The sequence below is a fragment of the Balearica regulorum genome, chromosome 3 (genome assembly GCF_011004875.1).
Source record: "Balearica regulorum gibbericeps isolate bBalReg1 chromosome 3, bBalReg1.pri, whole genome shotgun sequence".
Classification (NCBI taxonomy): Eukaryota; Metazoa; Chordata; class Aves; order Gruiformes; family Gruidae; genus Balearica; species Balearica regulorum.
Window position 1 is genome coordinate 32,820,794 of NC_046186.1, and position 20,733 is coordinate 32,841,526.

General features: G+C 39.5%; 1 protein-coding gene across 7 annotated transcripts in view; it reads left to right on the forward strand.

Annotated features, from left to right (window-relative positions):
• The window catches only part of COL19A1 (collagen type XIX alpha 1 chain), a 205,459-nt gene extending 184,726 nt beyond the window's left edge, over nucleotides 1–20,733 (forward strand). For 5 of the 7 annotated variants that reach the window (XM_075747427.1, XM_075747424.1, XM_075747428.1 and 2 more), the window contains 9 exons: nucleotides 1,863–1,907; nucleotides 2,016–2,078; nucleotides 3,674–3,709; nucleotides 3,865–3,909; nucleotides 9,482–9,652; nucleotides 10,593–10,659; nucleotides 12,534–12,689; nucleotides 19,010–19,087; nucleotides 19,321–19,600. In XM_075747427.1, coding sequence (XP_075603542.1) covers nucleotides 1,863–1,907; nucleotides 2,016–2,078; nucleotides 3,674–3,709; nucleotides 3,865–3,909; nucleotides 9,482–9,652; nucleotides 10,593–10,659; nucleotides 12,534–12,689; nucleotides 19,010–19,087; nucleotides 19,321–19,457 — 798 coding nt within the window. In that variant the 3' untranslated portion in view covers nucleotides 19,458–19,600. Of the gene's footprint in view, nucleotides 1–1,862; nucleotides 1,908–2,015; nucleotides 2,079–3,673; nucleotides 3,710–3,864; nucleotides 3,910–9,481; nucleotides 9,653–10,592; nucleotides 10,660–12,533; nucleotides 12,690–13,527; nucleotides 13,686–19,009; nucleotides 19,088–19,320 lie in introns of those variants that run through there. The other 2 variants (XM_075747423.1, XM_075747429.1) reach the window with 2 other exon arrangements.

A 20,733-nucleotide genomic window follows, 5' to 3' on the forward strand; every position in this document is an offset into this window, starting at 1 on the left:
ATTTTCTGTGTTCCTGGGCATGCACAAATTTCTGAGCATCTTTCTATCACAAAGAAAAATTATGAACGTAAGTTATTGCAACCCACCAGGATCTGCATATCAAGTTGATCAAACATTTGCCTTAGGGGAATGCTTTGTCAGCTATTTACATGTGGTATTCAGAGAAGTTTCTGAAAGTCATCCAGAAACTTTGTTGTAGGTGAAAGTAAATGTAACTAATGATAAATTGAAATTATAATTATCCATTTGTGTTCCTAAAGGAAATAAAGACAACTTTTCTTTAGATTGCATTCACAATTTAATAAAAAAGTTTATCCATATTTCAGGAGGCAATATGGAGTTATTTATATGCAAATACACTTATTATTACATTTGACAGCTACCAATCCATTCAGGAGCTGGTTTTAAATTATAAATATGTGTTTCATGAAATAAAGAGAAGTCTGTGTCTATGCACTCCCATGTCCATTAGCGACTGATTTAGTCTATTTACTGTTGAGTTCCCAGAGAGAACATCAGCTTAAAAAGCTTAATTTAGTTAAGTTCTCCTAAAACAAGATAAAAATTGCACATTTAAGGGAAAAAGAGAAGTATTTCTTTGAGTTTTGTGGCTCATGTAAGGGTTTCAAAGTTTGTTGCTCTGAACTGTATTTTATGCTGTGAATCAGTAATGCAGTAGCAGGTTAGGTTGATCACAATTGTTAATTCCCTGTGTATTTTCCACTGGATATGTTCCAAGTCTTATGCTTGTTGTTCTCTATTGTAGCTGGATGTGAATTATTTAATGAGTTCCCTTCATTACTGATGGAGTTGCGTTCTGTTGATTACATTTAATTCTAATAAAATCCACTGAAATAAATTATTTGCTGCAACGTTTTATGCTGAGCAATTTTAATTAACAAATTCATAGACTTACGAGAGACAATATTTTTAGTAGTCTAGGAAGAGTTTTTGAAATATATTCACATATCTTAGTGGAAGGGAATTTGTCCTCCTTGGTTGGCATTATTCCCTAGATTGAATATTGGACCCTTTTTCCCATTTGGGGATATAAACATCTCATTTTAGCTTTGGCTTTTTGCTGAGTGGCATTATCAGGGAAGTTTGGACTGAGATTCTGCAAGAATTGCCACCAACACCAAATTCCTCAGCACAAATCCTTAGTCCTGTTGTTCTTGCAGTTGTCACTGGCATTGATGTGTTCGATTCCTCACTTATGCAAGTCTGCTGAGGATCAGGTCTAAGGATATTTCCAGGGAATGTTGTGTCCTAGATTCTTGTCTGGGGCTGAACCAGGTAGGTTGTTAAAAGCAAGGCATCATTTAAAAACCCTAGAGACATTTAAAATCACCATCTAAATGATGAGATGAGAAAAGATTGTGAATTCTGGCAGGCTGAACATTAAAAAAAACGATACAAGTGGCTGAAAAAGAGCAGGAAGAAAATTTGCAAAAGATGTTAAATCAGTAATAAACCCACTTTAAAAAAAATCAGGACTAAGAAGTACCGGGGGAGGACGGGGGGAGGAAATAAATCTTGATTTCACATATACAGTGATAAACTCTGATCTGACTATGAGTGCTCAAGAAGGAAATCATGGTGTTGTAAAAGAAAGTTCCATGACAACATTATCTCAGTATTCAGAAAGTGTAAAGATGACCAAGTGTTTTAGTTATGCTGTACTCAAGACCCAGATTAACATGGCACAAATATTAAAAAACCTGGTAAAATATTTCTTTTTCTCTCTTAAAGGGTTCATTGGACAGAAACATGAATATTTATATCCTCTCTTATTTTTTACCTAAGAGAAATTGATGTTTTGCTTCCTAGTAATTTGAATGTGTAATGTTCTCTTTTTGCAGGGAAAGCCAGGATCTCCTGGGTCCCCAGGGATGCCAGGGGAACCTGTAAGTACAAATTTGAGTTCTGAACTCTTATGATAATACACAAATATTTCAAACACCAAATGCAAAATTTTACATGCAGATTTATATGTGCGTTTTGTTCTTTTGTAGGGTGAAAGAGGACCTATAGGAGATATAGGCTTCCCTGGGCCAGAAGGACCACAAGGAAAACCAGTAAGCAATTTTATACTGAATATATATGATTATTACAAAAGGATGTGTCTTAGTTTATCGGAAGTTACAAAAGAAATGAGATTACATCCTGCTTTGTGTTAGGCTAGCTAACATCTGAAGAACACCTAGAGCTACAGCGTTCAATATTAACCATCCAGTCAAGAATTCCCGGTATTGTGATGTTTTAATACTTAATGTTACTGAGATGTTACCTTTAAAGGTCTTATGAGGGTCCTTTGGATCCTGTTAACATAAAGGATCCTCTCATATTTTTTCAGAAGGAGAATATTGTCCCAAACACTCAACATTGTCTATAAAGGATGAGGTGATAAAATGCATTCTCGGTTTCAGTTTAGATAGAGAAGTGTGTGCTTCATGACTCTGAATAAACTTTGTAACTCTTCTGTATACAGGTGATGCAACACTGCAGCTGCAGCATTTACTGTTCACATAGGATATGTCCAATCTGACCTCTTTATTTAATAAAAGGGTGACAGCAGTGTAGTCAGCACTGTCTGAGCTGGTTTAAAACAACGTAGTTTATATTCCAGAAGTGGTTCAGCTAGGGTAGTGCAGAAATCATTCTCTCTCCCTAAGTTTGGTGTTTTGGGGCCAAGCAGGAGAAGCAGACCATTTCGGTTTGTCAGCACGTCTCCACCTTACCCTTGTGCCGTGAAAGAAGAAACAATTTCTGTAACTTCAGCAGCAAATTGGCCCAAGGCGCCTAATCTGTGCAAAACCCCGCTTTGCTGTATGAAAGGGAAGGAAATATTCCTGACGTCTTTGTTCATGCAAGTCCTTCTTTCTCACTCAGCGAAATAGCAGCGAGTTTGCTGCGTGTGCAGATTCATGTATATCCTAGTAAATTAAACAATGCCAGAGCATTTGTCTTGGAGTTATCGGGTGTTGTGCAATTGTTAATGTGTTCTCTGATGTTATTTTGGCCCATGCCAGCTAGCACTCTCTGAGACAATGCCACGTTCCAGTTTGGGGGATACTGTGGGCCTGGGAGGTGGCATGAATAAAAGCACCCTCTTTTGGGAAGGAAAAATGTTTAGCCCAGGAGGCTGAAGTTGTGCTGTGCCACAGGTCCTAAGGACTAAGGAATGGATCTGGCCACTCACTATTAAGGTGTAATCTCTGTAACAGCAGAGGGCTAATAGGGCATCAGGGCTAATATCTCGAAAAAGAGAATTCTCTTCTATGGTTGTATAATGACTAGCCAGGACTGGAAAAGTGCATATACAGGTCCATATTCTACCTGTTTGCAGAATTCCCATATAACTTGTCATTTAAAGTTGCGTGCTCGTTAAAGTTGGTGCACATCTTGATGCTGAAGATTTTTATCTTTATTTTTTTTTCGCACTGCACTCAGCTCAAATGTAATGTGCTTGCAGTTCAGTGTGGCCCCAAGCTCTCTTGTTTCACGTGCTTTAAAACTATTTGTATTTCAATATTTTAACCATACAAACTGCTGCCTCCGCAGCTTCAGAATATGTACTGATACCAAAACTAAACTGTGAGCTTTACCCCTTATATTTTTAAAATGCTTATACATAACCATAGTTATTTAAAAGATGTTTGTTTTTCTGTAGGGAATCAATGGAAAAGATGGATTGCCAGGTCCTCCGGTAAGAAAACATGCCTTTGTGTACTACTGTATTTCATTCCTCACAGATACCATAGCTGTTAATCCTAAGCAGTTGCTTTCAATTCTGCTAACAGATGAATATACAACAACACCTTTAAGTGATGTGCTTGTCTTTTTTCAAAAATAATTTTTCAGGGTGCTGTGGGGAGACCAGGAGACCGAGGGCCCAAAGGAGAACGTGTAAGTCCCTTGTTTTAGTAACTTTTTTCCTTTTACTGAGCATCTGAGCTCATTAGCGCATATTTCACAGGCAAAACCAAGAAACTAATTTTCTGTGAACTTCAAGCAGTCTCTTAGACAGCTAAGAGGTTTAGTCCTAGACACCACTTTAAGGACTTAGAAATGAATTGGCTTCTGCATTTAGAGGAAAAACAAATTTTATAGACTTTCTAACACAGGTGCCCTGGACAGTGTGAATTGATCAATAGGATGAAAATTAGAAAGTAGCTAATCCTGTTGGGATGCTGTCACACTTTGCAAGAGCTTTAAAGCTTTCCCTGTCATCATCCCTGGGAGCTTTGTATGTCACAAACACAAATCATGTTTTATATAAAAGAAGCTTGTTACACTTAGCCAGCAGGAATGCCAATGCAATACCTTACTGCTTGCCAAAATGTTTAGATGGTTCTGTTCATGGTAATGAGATCATGACGGACAGGAATTATTACGGGAGGTGAGAGGTGATCATTATTTTGCTAAAGCAAAGAAAATCCTGGCACTTACTCTGCTTCTGTTACAACTTTATTAAAACCATCGTGTCCTAATATGATTGATACCACATTTATTTGATGAATTGGAAAAGCACCTCCCTGTGTAATCTGGAAAAGGAAATGCAAGGAGACACAAGATTTTCACCATTATTACCATAATTGTCCCTTACAGGAATTAACAGTTTTCAATGAATGTCCCTGCCTTTAAGGGCACAAATAAAGGTTATTTGCAACACTCTTTGCAACTGTCCAGACTATGTAGCATGAGAGAACTTAAGTAGCACTAAACTATGCGTTATGCTGAGGAGGTAGAATTCATTTACACCAATCTGTCCCTTTTAGCAGGGAGGAAAATGTTAAAAAAGTCTGTGAGGGACACAGAACCTTAGTTCTATTCATCAGGATGAAACCTGGGAGGTTTTAGGGTAAAAGAGCAGAGTGTATTCATTGCAGTCTCATTGGTGACAGACTACATATGTACACACATGTACATGTAGCTATAGATGTAAATATGGATATATGCTTACTCTCAGAGAGGTCACAGATGCCAGAATCTGCTCTCACTTCTGGGATCGCTGGCAAAGATGTCATGATCTAGGTCTCTTGGTACAGAGTAAAAAAAAATATATATATATGTGTATATGTATATAAATACATATATGTAAGAAATATATCGATAAATGTTAAAAAATAAATCAATTTCCAAAAGTATTTTGTCTCAAGTGATAATCAAAATCTCTCACAACCTCTCACAAGGAAAGTTATAAATATGCCCAATGCAGTATCTCAATACAGTTTTCAGAAAGCTGTCAGTAGTTTCTTGCAATTCTACAGGAAAAGAAAAGGTTTGTTGGTAACAAGGGGAGATCTGCCTAAGAAATAACAGTGAAATACACAGCAGAAGTCTGCATCTCAGATAAAAGATGAGTGGGAGAGTTGGAGTTGATTTTTTTTGTTTAATCTCCCTTCTGAACCAGGTATTAGTCCTGCATCTGTCAGAGAGATTACAGTGATTACAGAAAATAAGAGTCAAGTTTTTCTTGCAGCCATTATTATTACTGCTGCACAGCGTACTCCTTCAGTTTGAGACCAGCTGTTGCAATTACAGAAAAGAGAAGTATCAAAATTGGAACGACAGAACAAAACTCTTGAGGTTTTCATGTCTAATATAAGTATATCCTTGTAGAATCCATTTTAAGAAGGAAGAGGTCACCTGGGCTGAAACAAACATCCTTTGAGTGACTAAACACTACTGTCATTACTACTTTATAAACTGAGTGACAAACCTGTGGTTTAAACCAATCAGAAATACACCTTTCAAGTAATTTCAACAACAAATTAAAGTACTGGTGTCTGGCTCATTTATTGCTATTATGTGCATGCCTCGATCACAGGCCAGGAGCCCGCTGGACTAGAGCCTGCAGAAACCTAGGCAAAACAATTGCTCCTTCTGCACGTAATTTAGTATAAGTTTAAATGCAAGAGATAGGAGAACGCTAGAAAGGAGGAGATCTGCATAATCAGCACAATAGGCAGAGATTGCAAAACGTAAATGTCCTGCTCTGGTTTTTGCCCAATTCATAGTGAGGGAGAGTTTAAAGAAGAATCTGGAGGAAGATATGACATATTTTTATTATTTTTTACAAGGAGCTTCTTCCAAACACAAAACACTGGAGGCAGTTCAAAAATGCTTGTTTGAAAAGTGGCTGCAGTATTTGATCTGCCTCCTACATGTTGGCAGCCTATAAAATGGGAATCGTTTAGAAGAAAAGTAATTCCAGGATCAGCTTCACGCTGCCATAGCACCATAGTCTTAGAGAAACCTGCATTGGTCTTTATTTCTAGTAGAATAGCTATCCATACCTATTCTTAGGGTTATAAACCTGAGAAAATATATATGTATATTTATGCCTTAAATACATTTGTAATGAAGGCTTCTTGTAAGTATAGTAATCTTCAGACAGCTTTTTTTATATATGTGGGTGCATACATGTGTGTGGTCTCAACTGAAAGCACTATCAGACAAAATGGTGTGTTCAGTGGCTCCCTATACTGGACTTCGATCTCCAAAAATAGTGAGGAAACTAAAAATTATATTAAGGATATACCTCCTTCAAGTTTTGCAATAACATATGGTAGAACAGGAGCTGTTCTTCAATTTTATAATGTTTTAGGTTGCTATCAGTGTGCAGGAGAGGAGGTTCGGATGCAAAAACTTTGTTCAGGCCAGGAAAGAGCATCATTCCTGCAGACCACAAAACTTCTGCTTCTCAGTCAGAGTCCTTCCTCTGCCCTGAATTTCTCAAGGTGTTGCAATACACATCCTGATGCAATAGCTGTATGCAGAACAGGAAGTTTTTTCCTATAAATCTTTAAATTTATAGAAACTTGAAAAGGTATGCCTCTTCCATCAGAACATTACTCTTACAATTCTCCCATTGCACATACGCACCCTTTCCTGCTCCCATTGACTTTAAAATTTGAGAGTCTTTGACAAGGTGTACGGGTGTCTTTTGGATATCATAGCTTCTCTTTTTTTTCTACTGACTTGCTAAATTAGCTGTATGTTTATAGGAAATCATTAATATCCTGCATATTGAGAGTTTTGCCCAAAGTATTAATGCCTGGAAACTAAAACTGGAAATAAGGTGGCTGCAATATTGGCAGAATAGGCCTTTTAAGAGAAACGCAATAAATGTAATCGCACTGAGATTGTTTCCATGTCACACTGTCATGGTTTAACCCCAGCCAGTAGTTAAGCTGCTCACTCACCCCTCACCCCGCAGCGGGATGGGGAGGAGAATGGAAAAAAGAAACAACCTTGTGAGTTGAGGTAAAGACAGTTTGGCAAGGTTTTGGTAGCAGGTGGCCTCTGTGAGAAGACATGTCTCCCATGTCAGACAGAGCTAGTTCCAGCTGGCTCCGAGACAGATCCACCACTGGCCAAAGCTGAGCCCGTCAAGTGATGTTGGTAGCACCTCTGTGATAGAAAGGGTAAAAGCCACTGCTCAACAGCTGTGAGGGAGGAGTGAGAATATGTGAGAGGAACAACTCTGCAGACACCAAGGCCAGTGAGGAAGGAGGGGGAGGAGGTGCTCCAGGCACCGGAGTAGAGATTCCCCTGCAGCCCATGGAGGACCATGGTGGAGCTGATATCCACCCTGCAGCCCGTGGAAGATCCCGTGCTGGAGTAGGTGGATGCGCCTGGAAGGAAGCCGCAGCCTGTGGAGAGCCCACATTGGAGCAGGCTCCTGGCAGGACCTGCGTCCCATGGAGAGGAGCCCACACAGGAGCAGGTTTTCTGGCAGGACCTGTGGCCCATGGGCGACCCACGCTGGAGCAGTCCGTTCCGGAAGAACTGCAGCATGCAGGAAGGACCCACACTGGAGCAGTTTGTGAAGGACTGTATCCCATGAGAAGGACCCCACACTGGAGCAAGGGAAGAATGTGAGAAAGAAGGAGCAGCAGAAACAAAGTGTTAAGGACTGCACCCTCCATTCTTCACCCTCCACTGCACCACATGGGAGGAGGAGGTAGAAGAGTCAGGAGTGAAGTTGAGCCTGAGAAGAAGGGAGTGGGTTGGGGGGGAGGTCTCACTATCCTGCTCTGTTATTAATCAGCAATACATTAAATTAATCTTCCGCAAGTGTGTTTTCCCCTGGTGGTGATTAGTGGGTGATCTCCCTGTCCTTGTCTTGAGTCACAAACTTATCTTATTTTCTCCCCCATCTTGCTGAGGAGAGGAAGTGAGAGAGCAGCTGGGTGGGTACCTGATAGCCAGCCAAGGTCGACCCACCACACGGGGTGACATTATAGGTGTGAGATGATGAGGTCTCAGATTTTGACACTTTTTTTTTTTCCTTCTTCTCCTGCAGTAGACTTTCCAGACTTCAGAGCCTCTGCACTCTTGCTGAGGGCAATTTAAACTCCAGTTGGGAATGCATTATGGTTTCAGTTAATGCAATAAAGCATCAGCAGTCACAGAGGACTTTGTAGTGAAGCTTAGTTATGGTTGGTAATAAGCTCTAACTCACTGGAAATCATACAGATTGGAGGGCAGATAGGTGATAAAAATGTACAACCTCCTACTTGTATGCTTACCTTCCTTTCTTTACTTTTCAATCTTTGTATATTGTGCAAATATAACTTAAGAATATAACTACACTTTTATTGGTTTATCAGTTAATGATATTTCAGATCTGAATACAGTTTACCGCACTTGCTGTAGACTAAGACTGCAATTAATTCCATTCCATCCATCTAGTAATGATGTAGTCGATTCTTGGTGCTGTTTGCTGCTTATGGTGGAGCCTAACATTAGCTAAAGTGATGCAGCAAGGGCAGTCAGTGACCCTGAAGACCTGCTGGCTGCTCACTAACAGTCTGAACGTGTGACTTGTGGCACTCTGCTCCACAGCTGGAGTTTGGTGAACTAATAGCTAATACATTAAGTCACTCCAAAAGATTTATTTCCTCACAAATGAAACAAATTTAAATGCCATCTCAGCCATGGTAGAAGCTGTTGCTGACCAGAACATTGACCTTTAATTTATTTTGTTTGCAAGGAATTCACTCATTATGAATGGATTTATGCATTTGTTGTTTCTTTGATTAGCTGAAATTTTGTGTACATGCAGAAATAAAATATTAGGGTTCTAGGGAAAGTTACAGAAAAATGCCTGATGCCTTGTGCCCAGGGGAATTTGAACATCTAAATTCTATCTATGCCGTATTTGACATTTCTAGATCCTTGTATAAAGGCTCTAAACTTTCTGCACCCAAGTTCTGCCCTTGAAAAAAATGGGTTACAGAGTCAAGCTATTTTTTTTGTCATTGACTTCAATATTTAAAATGTAAGAAAACAAAATGTTACTTGCTGTGTTTTCAGAGACAAGGGTTAGCCTGTAAAATCAGCTTCCCTGCATTACTCATAAAATCTATTTCTAAACAAGGAAGAATTTTCTCTTTAGCATTCTTGGGTGACTTTTCCTAGTTTGTTCCAATGTGTGCAATGGTTTTCTTTCTGCTTTTATTTTACACAGGGAGATCAGGGTATTCCAGGGGACAAAGGTCCACAAGGCGAACGAGGGAGACCTGGCCCATCAGGAGAAAAGGGGGATGTGGGTCCTGTTGGGCCACCAGGAGACAGAGGCTATCCAGGATCACCAGGTCATCAAGGTCCCCCAGGTTCTCCAGGACCCCCAGGGTTTCCGGTAAGTAAATACAAGTTTTCCTTGGTTGCTTGTGAATTCAGACGATGTGAAGGTTACATGGAAATTCAACCGAGCAATACCACAGTATCAGAAAAACTAAGATATCTCTGAGATAATTTCAGTGTTAAGAGGTGGAAAAAATAAACTCAGGTGATCAAGTAGTTATTTTTTAATTTAATTTTTTTTAAACATGTGCTATGGATAAACTTTAAATATGTATTTCTTTAGCTCCTGACAGATCAACATGGCTACTCAATACTGTTAATTTGCAAGTTCTTCATAAGCTTAAGAGCTAAAGTGTAAGTCTTTGCAACTGAGAAAGAAGAGGAGGCAGACAAAAATGATTCTCAATAAAAGGGAAATCAGCATTTAAAAAGACAATGAAATGCTGCCTGTCGGTTGTAGATATCTTGACTTGTCTCCACGTGCACACAGGCACGCATCCATCTTCTGGGTTCTTTTTACCCTCAGTCAGATAGGGTAAAGCTCTAAAAACATTTTCCAGTGAAGTTATTGGTCCTTATGATGTAGTTTTAGATAGTCAGCTGTGCATCAAAGCAGTTAGTCCCTAGAGGGAGTGAGAAGTTGGCAAATGCTATGCAAAAGGCAAGTAAAGCATAGCGGTGACATCCCTACTGTGTCCTTACGGGATGTAATTTCCATACACATAGCGTGCTGATCATCTTGATGGTTGGGAGTGCGTCTTCTGCTTCATGGTATTAGCGGTCTTTATATTTGCAATAAACTGCAATTTGGTATTCGCAATAAAGTGGCCTTTGCACTTTGTTAAGTAAATAACACAAATATATTAAAATATGTAATACTGGTGAAAGCTTTACATTTTTAATGTTAATTTCAGCATTTTTTTAATTTTGTATCATTATAAAGTGCCTTTTGTATGTTTCTTCTCATACCTATCACCTTTTCTTTTCCTCATCAGGCTGATACCGTTTCACTTGAAGAAATAAAAATATATATCAAACAAGAGGTTCTTAAGGTTTTTGAGGGTAAGAAAATGAAGTATTATACAACTAAATGTTAATCTTAAATTCTGTTCTAAATGTTTTACATCTCTACAGCCTTTATATACATTTCTTTACATGTCATCTGACTTACATTGTACTTAGCAGCTGCTTTGTTGCTGTAGCTATGTTTAACTGTTGTTTAAGTCTACTTAATATAATTATGTTCAATTATCAATTATAGTATCTGTTAACCAGAGTATTTCCTTATGTAAAAGATTAGCATTAAAACGTAGTTTACTCCAAATAATAATAGCAAACATATGTAGGTATCCATTGTAGATACATATACGTATCATATATTATCGCAGATACATATGTATCTACAACACATCATTAAGACATTGAAGACTTATTAAAGTGGAGACAATGGAAATATCTAATTATTTTGGCCTCTTAGTGGGTGACCATCTAAGTGAGAAAAAGGCTTGACACCTTTCAGTCACGCAGGTCTAAACCGCTGTGCGTTTTCAGCAACCATCCTGGCTGAGCTCCAGAGCTCCCTTGCAGACCACCAACTTCTGGCACAGTTTTAGGCAAACACCAGATTCAGCCAAGGCCCATGTACTATGTAAGATTTCTTAGGTGTGTCCTTACTCTGAAAAGGAAACATTTTTCTTCCCCAGCATTTTCTTAGTCAGGGTTGAAAAGCTGTGACTCAGGTAGGTGTCTGAAACAAGCTTCTGCTCCAACAGCTCTTATCAGTAGGTTCTCTTCCGTTGCAAAACACATTTCTTATGTCTGCAATATGCTTAATTGTTTTGCCATTAATATTTGTGGATACAAACCCTTTTATCTTTTAGGGATAAAAGAAATCATATAAAGATTGAGACTTTTTAAATTGTTCAGGCAGTTTTTCACTTTGTAACAAGGCTATCGTTTTGTGTATTTCCACCCTTCCCCAAACTGCTGCCCCTTAGGAGTTCAAACTACTATTTCAAGAGCAGTTTGTTGGCTGACGTTTCCTCCTTTTCCCATTCAAATGGAATGGTAACTAGTATTTAGCCTATTCATAAAAAAGAAAGTATTAAAAGGTGTCCAGCCTACAGGGAATATTGGTTTTTGTCTTTATAGGTGTTCCATTTTTCTGCATCTCACTAGTGTTCCCACAGATCTTCTATTTTTTGGCTTTGTTTCACTTTGCCTATTTTCTGTCACCTTGCTTATTTTTTGTTTGGTGCCCGCTCTTCTCTTTACTCTCATTTTTTTCTTAAATATTAAAACTCCACCACAGTAAATATCTGCTAAATTGTGGAATGCTTAATTAAGTTTTTTAATTGAGTATAAATGAGACAGATTCAAGGTTAGTACCTATTTTTTCTACAGCTAAGGAACTCTGAAATGTTACCAAGTGCTCTTTATTCCACCAGCATGAACAGTTCATGCTGAAGTCTCTGCAATTAATAATGTTTTCTGAGCAATTTCACAATTGTTTCCAGGGTTTCAGCACATTCGAAGAACTGTGTGCGATATTTAAGCTCTACTTTGCAACTTAAGATGAGCTACAAACATCTGAGTTAGCCCTTCATAGGGGTGTTAAGTGCTAATTATTTTGTGTTCATGTATTTTAAGTACTTGCATGAACAGGAGTCAGAAGTCATTTGAAATACTAGAATACATTAGTAAAAGAGGGTAGTAATACAAACTTCAGTACAAATCAAAGGGTAAAGACTCAGACATGACTCTGAGTTGGAACTGAAGGCATCGGTACTTATAGACACATTTAATACCTTGACATTTAGAAGGATTAAACATCTTCCAGAAACTTACTTTAGCTGGGCCTTTGGTATTAATTTATTTTCCCGTATTTTGCCAGCAGATTTCTTACCTGTTTTTTCTTGTGCCCTTTGTTAATGAAGAAAGGATGGCTCAGTTTGTATCCCAGCTGAAGCTGCCAGCTGCAATGCTTGCCTCCCAAGCTCATGGAAAACCAGGGCCCCCAGGAAAAGATGGGTTACCAGGGCCACCAGGAAAGGATGGTTTGCCAGGGCCACCAGGAGAACGTGGAATTCAAGGTAGGAATTCCAAAAAATGTTCCCATGAGTTGTATCTTGAAATCTTTATACACTTGCTAATGAATATTAAATAAGCCAGGGTTACCTATCTAGCTTCCTAATGATTAACTTTTAAAACTGTACTTATGGTTTTCCAGACTAGATCTAAATATTAACCCATAGTAAATGTGTGGATTTTACTGATTAAAAACTCCTAATCAGTGCATTTTATTCTAATAAGTGATAAAGTTAATTACTGACAGATATCTAAAGCTGACATATCTAGACTACTGTAGCAGTTATTTTTTTCTCCAAAATACTTTAACAAGAAACAAAAACTATGCCAGCACTCTAATGTAACTATATAGATCCTGTTCCATATTGAGAGACCATCTTATTTAAGAAACAAAATTTGATCTCCAAGTCTGAGTGCTCTCAGCTCTGATCCTGAGACAACACAAGGGAGGAAAAACTGAAGGCAAATACTACTCTTTAAGAAGCAGTTAAAACTGAAATATTACCACATGAATTCTTCTTACAGTGAAGTAATCTGTTTTCTCAAGTCAGTTTCAGAATGATCCGCTTTTCACTATACCCGAAACGGTAATTTGTACACTGCAGTGCATTTGGACAGTATAGGACTCTCGTTTCACTGAACTGTCTTTCACTGCAAAATTAGCTTCAAGGGACCCAGGCTCACTGAGCTGTGCTCTACTGTAGAGTCAGCCTCTCAGAGATTAAAAGGAAGAGGAGAACAGAACAGAAGGAAAAAAGAATTTATCGATGAATAATATTTTGTGGGTGGGTAATCTGTAATTTGCAGTTTATCTGTAGGTAGTTCTTTATTATCTTTTGTTAGTTTGGTCTGCTCTGGAGTCAGAGCAAGTCAGACTGGAATGAAGAACATGAAAGCAAAGCTGAAGATGTGTGGATCCTAAAGCTATCAGAAGAATAAAGACTTACTAACATTGATAAGCGCAAACCCCTGACAGAAGCTTGAAAAATGTGATGAGCTCAGAAAGAGAAGAACAAGAATAAAGGATCAAGGAAAACAATAAAAGGCTTAGAATCTTACAACACTGACTTCATCATTACCTAAATATTCAGATCACTGTATAAACAGTCAACTTCAATGTCAGTGCCAGATTGTTCAATGATGATGTATGTGGTGGATAGTCTCAGATGCTTCTGGGAAGTGGAACATTGTACTAGGCTTCATTTCCAGCTAGTGAGCATCAAGAGTAAAGAAGATAGCTATGCTTGAAAAAAAAAAAATAAAGCTGCTTTTTCATGCCTTATGCTTAAGTAAAAGTAGTGCCCCATGTATGCAGGATTTCCATTTATTTTACTGATATGCTCAATATTCTTTTTTTATTAGTAAAAGGTAAGCTAAGTGAGGAGCATTTACTTCTCTGATACATCAAAAGATATATGAAATTATACTTCCAAGGAAAGAAAACCAAAAATTTGTCTTGCCTCCTTTTTACACTCTCAGTAAGAGAGAGTCCCATGAAAGAAGCACACTTACAAATACTCTTCACGCCTTTCCCAGCTGTGCTTGTGAGTGGTGGTGTTTTGTGCAAACAGTAAAAAGAAATTCAAATCTCTGAGCAGATTGAAAAATATCCTTCCATATTCCAGCTTGCTTTCAGCCATAAAAGACATAGCAGACAAGACTTCTTGGAGAAGCATGTTATATGCATGTATGGCTGAGATCACCAAGGTGGCATGCTGTGTGTACACATGCCCAAGTCCTAATGCGCATTTGGTACTGACTGACAGATCTTCCTTGTTATATTTCTCACGTGGGTGAAGCCCAGATTGCCCACTCCAGGGTTTTGCTGCGTGTGGTACTATACATCTGGGCTGGCCAAGTGAAACAATCACTTGTCCCATACAGCCAGTGAAAAGTAGATACTTTTGGAGAGCAATTAATAGGACCACTACGAACACCTCCAGAGCCTGTTTGTGATGCTGCACGCTGAGCAGAGAGCCTGCTCGAGCCAGCCCGCAGGAAGGGCAGGTGTCCAAGGAGGTGCTTAACTTCACTTGCGGCTTCGCAGGGGTCCATCCGTACGCCCAGAGTGTGGTGCCAGTTCCCCCAGGAACTGGTCTGGTATGACCTGGCTGGATTCCACCAGAGCCACCTCCTGCGCAGCAAACCAATAGGTAGGGGTTAGTCCCAGAAGCAGAAAACCTAGATACTAACTTTTGGAAGTGTACGCATGGTCTTCAAAAAAGCATATTTAAGGACTTGCTAGACTCTTGGGCATAGAGTCATTAATTTCTAATTAAGTTCAGAATTGTTACCTGCTGGCCTTCAGCAAGGTTGTTCATAGTGTACCTCAGGTACTTTCCAGTGGTTCAGGAACAAATAATTTTGATTTTATAGGATGGTCTCAATAAAAATATAGCATGCGAACAAAAAACCAACAAAGAATTGCATCTTAAATTATGAAACATGCAATTGGTATTAAACAGACTTTATATAATTGTGATTGGAAGATTTTTTATATATATATACATGCATTTTAAAAAAATAACCTATGGCATATGCATCAGCAAGCTGATACTGTGAGGCAGTGTTAGCAGTGAAATGTTTTGGTTCATCAGACCAAATGCACCTTGGGATAATTTTGCAATCCAGAGATCCTTTATGTTAATATGACTATTGCTTTATTCTCAATAGAGAAAAGAAGACTTCATCTTAGTTAAACTTCACTGTTTCTATCAAATTAAGGAAACAAGAGTTTTTTATAGGTCCTTATAACTCATGGTAGCCTTGAGGAATGAAACATCACAGCTCAGGAGAGAAAAATAACTTGTGATGAATAGTGGAAGTTCCTTAACTTTATTGCTAATCTCTGTTGTAAAATCTGTGTCTCTTATTACAATTATAATCATTTGTGTGGTGGGAGCACACAGAAACCTTGGCTGACATCAGGAACCCGTTGTAGTGGATGTGGCCCAGATACTGTCACTCATCTGAAATAGGTGCGCTGGTTTCAAGTGTTGCCTTCTGTAATCTGTTCTTGGCTGTGGAGGGTGAAGTTAACCTGGTTTGCTTTGATTTGAAACTCAGTTGCTGCCTCTCAGCTGAGGGGGCTGTAACACGCAGAAGGAATTCAAAGTACGCACTGGAGGGAGGTTAAGAGGGCTTGCTCGAGCTTTGCAGTCATTTGTTTTTAGGAACAGAATATTTGCACAGTAAAACACAGTGGATACTTTGGTCTCATTGTTCCTTGTCATTGTAATGTGTTTGCCTCATGTGTGTATTAAAGAACCTCAGACTTCTCTAGATATTGACCTGTTAGTTTCAGGTGCTGCATTATCCATGCAGGTGGAAGAGGGTCTCCATGATACAGGTGGAATTCCTTTTGGAGCTGTTTAAATGGGAGAACTTTTTACCTCCAAGTTCATGGACATGAACTTGTTTCATTTTCAAGTAGAGCTGAGGGTGTAGCGATACTTCTGACCACGATGTTTGTGGAGAGCCCCAAACCAAGAGCTGTATTTTAGCTATCGCCGCTCATCTCTACGCTTATCCGTTTGAACGCATACTTGCTACACACTGCTACCAAGTGTTTACCGTACGACGTCGGGTACATGTTTACATACCACAGCTTTTGGGTTGCAGAAATCACAACGAAACTTCTGGAACCCAAGTGAAAAAGGCTTTGCTAAAGCAGTCGCCTTTTCAATTAAGCAGGTACCTCTTACTGGAATTCTAATTCTACCAGTAAAAACAGACAACATCTTATATGTGCCTTTACGTTAAGAACAATAAATCAAAATCTGATTTAAGTGTATGGTAATATTTTTCCTTTGACTGTGTATGAGTTTGTCAGTTTAAGCTCAGAGAGAAGGTGGTATTATTCTCTAGAAGTGCAATCATGGCCCTACTCCTGAGCCAAATATACCTCATTAAAAATCAAGTATTTTCCTGCCAGAATTACACGTTACATTTTTCGGATTGTTTACATATAGGCCTTTTTACTAATATGCTTACACTCTGTTAAATAAAGTTTTCTTTTTAGAAAAGATACCTGGAAATTTTTTGTATTAAACTTCAGTGTCCACAGAACTTACCTGCCACTGTGTGCAAACTACATCTTTGCATGTGTACTCAGATACAGCTAGTAATGGTTTACACTACCCTGGATCATATATTTGCACTGGCAGGCTGCTCTTTCTCCTATTACGGGTTTTTTTTTGCTTATTGTCTTGAATTCTAGTGATGTTTACAGAATCTTTCAGTCTATCTCAGTCCCTTGTCAACTATGATGTCTCAGATATCTACAGTTATGGTTATCATGGAGCATGTAAATGTGATATATCGTAAACGTGATTTCTGTCTTTTCCCCATAGCTAAAGAAATGCAAAACAAATGATTAGTGGCAGCGCTACTTTGTAAAATTAGAATTAACTGGGTTTGTAGTGAGAAACGTACTGTAACTATCTATTGTAAATTAAGAAACATAGATATATAATAAATAGGAAATGTAATAGATCCTGTGGTTGTGTGATTGAGCTTCTCAAACAGTAACAACTACTATGTGCTACACGAGATTATCTGAGCCAACCAACTTGATGTATTCATAAGTACTACTGTGGTCATTAAAGAGCAAAATCAAGATTCCCAGTTGAACACAAACACCTGCACATTCCCTTTTCTGAGTCTTTATAGCTTGTGTGTGTATATGCCTTGTGCAATTCTGCTTAACACAACTCAGCGACCAGAATGCATGATTAATATTGAGTTTGTTTCTCTGTGAGCTTTTAAACAGTTGATTTCCTTTTGTTATGTTCTGCATGTCACTCCGCATGTGTTTTCTACTGGTTTTGCCTCACTGTAATTTCCTTGTTGCGGTGCTCAGTGAAGAATAAGATAATTGATGCTCTGTTTTGAAACTTGGAACGATTGCAACAGATAATAAGCTTTCTACCAAAGTGTATAATGAGCTTGTGTTTAATGGAAAGCTTGAATACTCTGTGTACCATTCCTACTGCATTGTGTCTGTTGTAACAACCCTGAATTGGTACCCACAGCAGTCACGGTTGTCCTGTAAAGTACCAGTGTTGCTATAGACCACGGTACACCGACAGGACAACCTTGGCCATCCATCTGCCAGTGCCTGTTAATCTTCATAAGACATGAGGTGGATTGATACCACAGTGCTGACTGGTTAGCCGTGACTCTTCTCTTTTAATTCAAATTGTTACAGCTCTTCAGAAAAGGAAGTTTATTGTATGACATATGCAACACTGAAAATACGCTGGTCCCTAAAGCAGCACAAATTTAATTCCAAATGTGACCAGAAGTTGGCAAATTAATCTTCAACGTATGTCACCACACATGCCAACATCTGCAGTGCTGGGGAGAGAAAAGGGTTTCCTTATAATCCCTTTTAAAGTAAGGGGTTGTGGCAGGTGTCACACTTGTGCTTTTTAAAATGTCTTTGTCCCCTGTCCTACATAAATTACACGGTCCAAACAGAAAAGCTACATTTTTAGATGGATTTGTAACTTGCAATATTAAGCAAAACATTATACTGATACTCACGAGTCCTCTGCTTTACAACAGCCAGACTGTTTCTAACTGATAATTTTTTTTTTACAAAGAGTTTAAGGAAAAAGAAACAGGTTGGGGATGAGTTGCAGCCCCTGAGAAGATGGAAGCTATTAGATAAATACGAAGTTATGGCTTGTGAAGAAAACAGACACAAATATTCAAAGTATAATTAGTAATCGCACCTTGTTAACTACGTGCAGGCACTGGGGTCACAGTAGGCTTTGCGTGCTAGAAGCCATAATCTGCGCAAGCTCTAAAGATGCCTCATTCCACGTAAAGGCAGCTCTGTAATGTGGGGGTGGGGGGTGGGGGGTCTTCTCTCGCAGACGGGGGAATACCTGAGCATACAACTTCTGGTTTACAGTCTAAAAAAATGCAGATTTATTTAGAGTGGGGAGGGCGAAGTCTCACTCAGCTTGGGGGCTATCAGAGAAGGGCTGGTCAGACTCCAGGTGGCCTTTGAGTTGGTGCTTTGCATCACTTCATCAAACAGGTAACGCTGGAGCAGAACACACGTTTGCTTCTTTACTAGAGGAACTTCAGGAAGGTAACTTAAAATCTCGGGGAACATAGCGAGAGTCCTGTGGGGGAGGAGGCAACGGTTACTGCTGGAATTCCTCGTATTTTCCAGAAGCAACGTATAAACATAAGAGCTGTCTCAGACAAAGAAGTGAGCGTGTGTTTTCCCAATTACATTTGTCTTGATAATTTCCGGTCAACAAGATATATGGAAGATCACTGTTTGTTTTTGTATCTTTATTCTGTGTAGGTTATAGAGGACAGAAAGGGGAAAGAGGCGAGCCAGGAATTGGACTGCCTGGTAACCCTGGACCACCCGGCCCTGCAGGTACAAGTCTCCAGATTATTTCTGCTATTGTTATTTATGAACTAACAGGCCTTTCTCCTGGTTCTCATGCTGGTTTATACACCCGTGCCTTTCCTCCCACGTTTGGTCGTAGCGTGAGGTCAGACCCACCTGCCTTCTCGCGGTTGAGCTGGCGTGCAGCTGTCAGCGACAAAATGCAGGGCACTGCACGTGCTCCGGGGAGGGCTCTGCTAATTCTAGCTTTGTTTTACCAGCTACCGGCCTGCCGGGCCCACCGGGAATGCCAGGCTCACCCGGACCGCAGGGGCCACCTGGACCCGATGGAAGATGCAGTCCGGCAGATTGCTATTACCACATGTCACAGACTCGGTCACGCACCAGCGGGAAATAAAATCCCTCTCCCGTAGACACTTGGGTTCACAGTCACTTTTCACTCCTCTCAATAAGTTAATTTAATTTTTGAAATACTTGGTGCATTTTTATTTTTTTTTCCCCTTGACACTGCATGGTATATAGATAATTTATAAGGCACAGAATTGAGCCTTTTTCTATGTTATTTGCAGTGTTGTAATTATGAAAGGATGACATTTATTTTCCAGAGTGCATTCCATGTGTTATGTTTCTCATATTTATTTTGCTTAGAGGAGAAAATAGGCCCAAATAATTTTCATAAGCTTCTTTCTTCAAACAAAAAATATTTTATTATAACTTAAGACAGTATGTATGCCTCAGTATGTAAGCTGGCTTTATTTTTCTTGCTGGTGCGGAAGCTTAAGTGGAGAAAATGCATTTCTGAAGTTTTAAAGCGTGCCCGTTCACGGCGAATGCAGGACCTGAGCTTGAGCGCTGGGAACCCTGTTTAGACTAAATATCGTTGTCCCTCGAGGAGGCTCCGGCACACCTGCTGAATCGGGTCTGTGTCGTGCACCACAAGTGCTACCCACCGTTTCAGTCACTTCCTAGATGTCGAAGAAGGAAGTGAAGATGTGTTTGTGATCTCTCTAACCCCATCCAACGGTTACCTTCAGACTGACTGGAAATTCGCCAGCTGTAGCCCTGAGAAGCGTCTCTCCTGACTGGATGTTGTCCCAACTGAGGGCTTGTACGTTTGTTTAGTCGTGGTTACGTACACTCCAGATACTGAACCTTTAGGGGCTGGTAGTGGTGCTCCTAGCTGAGAACTGGCACATCTTCTAACAGTTATGTGGACTTAGTAAGTGTAGTATCACTGCCTGTAACCAAGCTGCTCTGCCGTTATGTCAGCTTACGGCAAATATGACCTCTTGCTTTAGAGCAGAGGTGGTTGGTACACAGTGAGACAGTCAAAGTAGGAACTTCACAAGCCTCTAATCTTACTGGTGGCACAGTTTTCATCTTCCTCCTGGAATAATCGTGTCCCAAAATACACTTGAGAGGAATGTGGAAACAGTAGAATGCAAAACTCACAGGTCCTAATAACTGGTTGCAAAAAATTATTTGAGCTCCAGAGAAATTCAGAAAAAAGGCAAAACTCTCCTTGGAAAGGTGTACTGCAGAGAGCCCGGCTGCATGCAGTTTGCAGGCATGCAGTAAATCCTACAGGACCAGACGTCAGTGAAGAACAAAACAGGACAAAGTGTAAATCCTATAGAGCTCAAAGGGTTGAGCAAAAGAAAAGATGGAGAAAA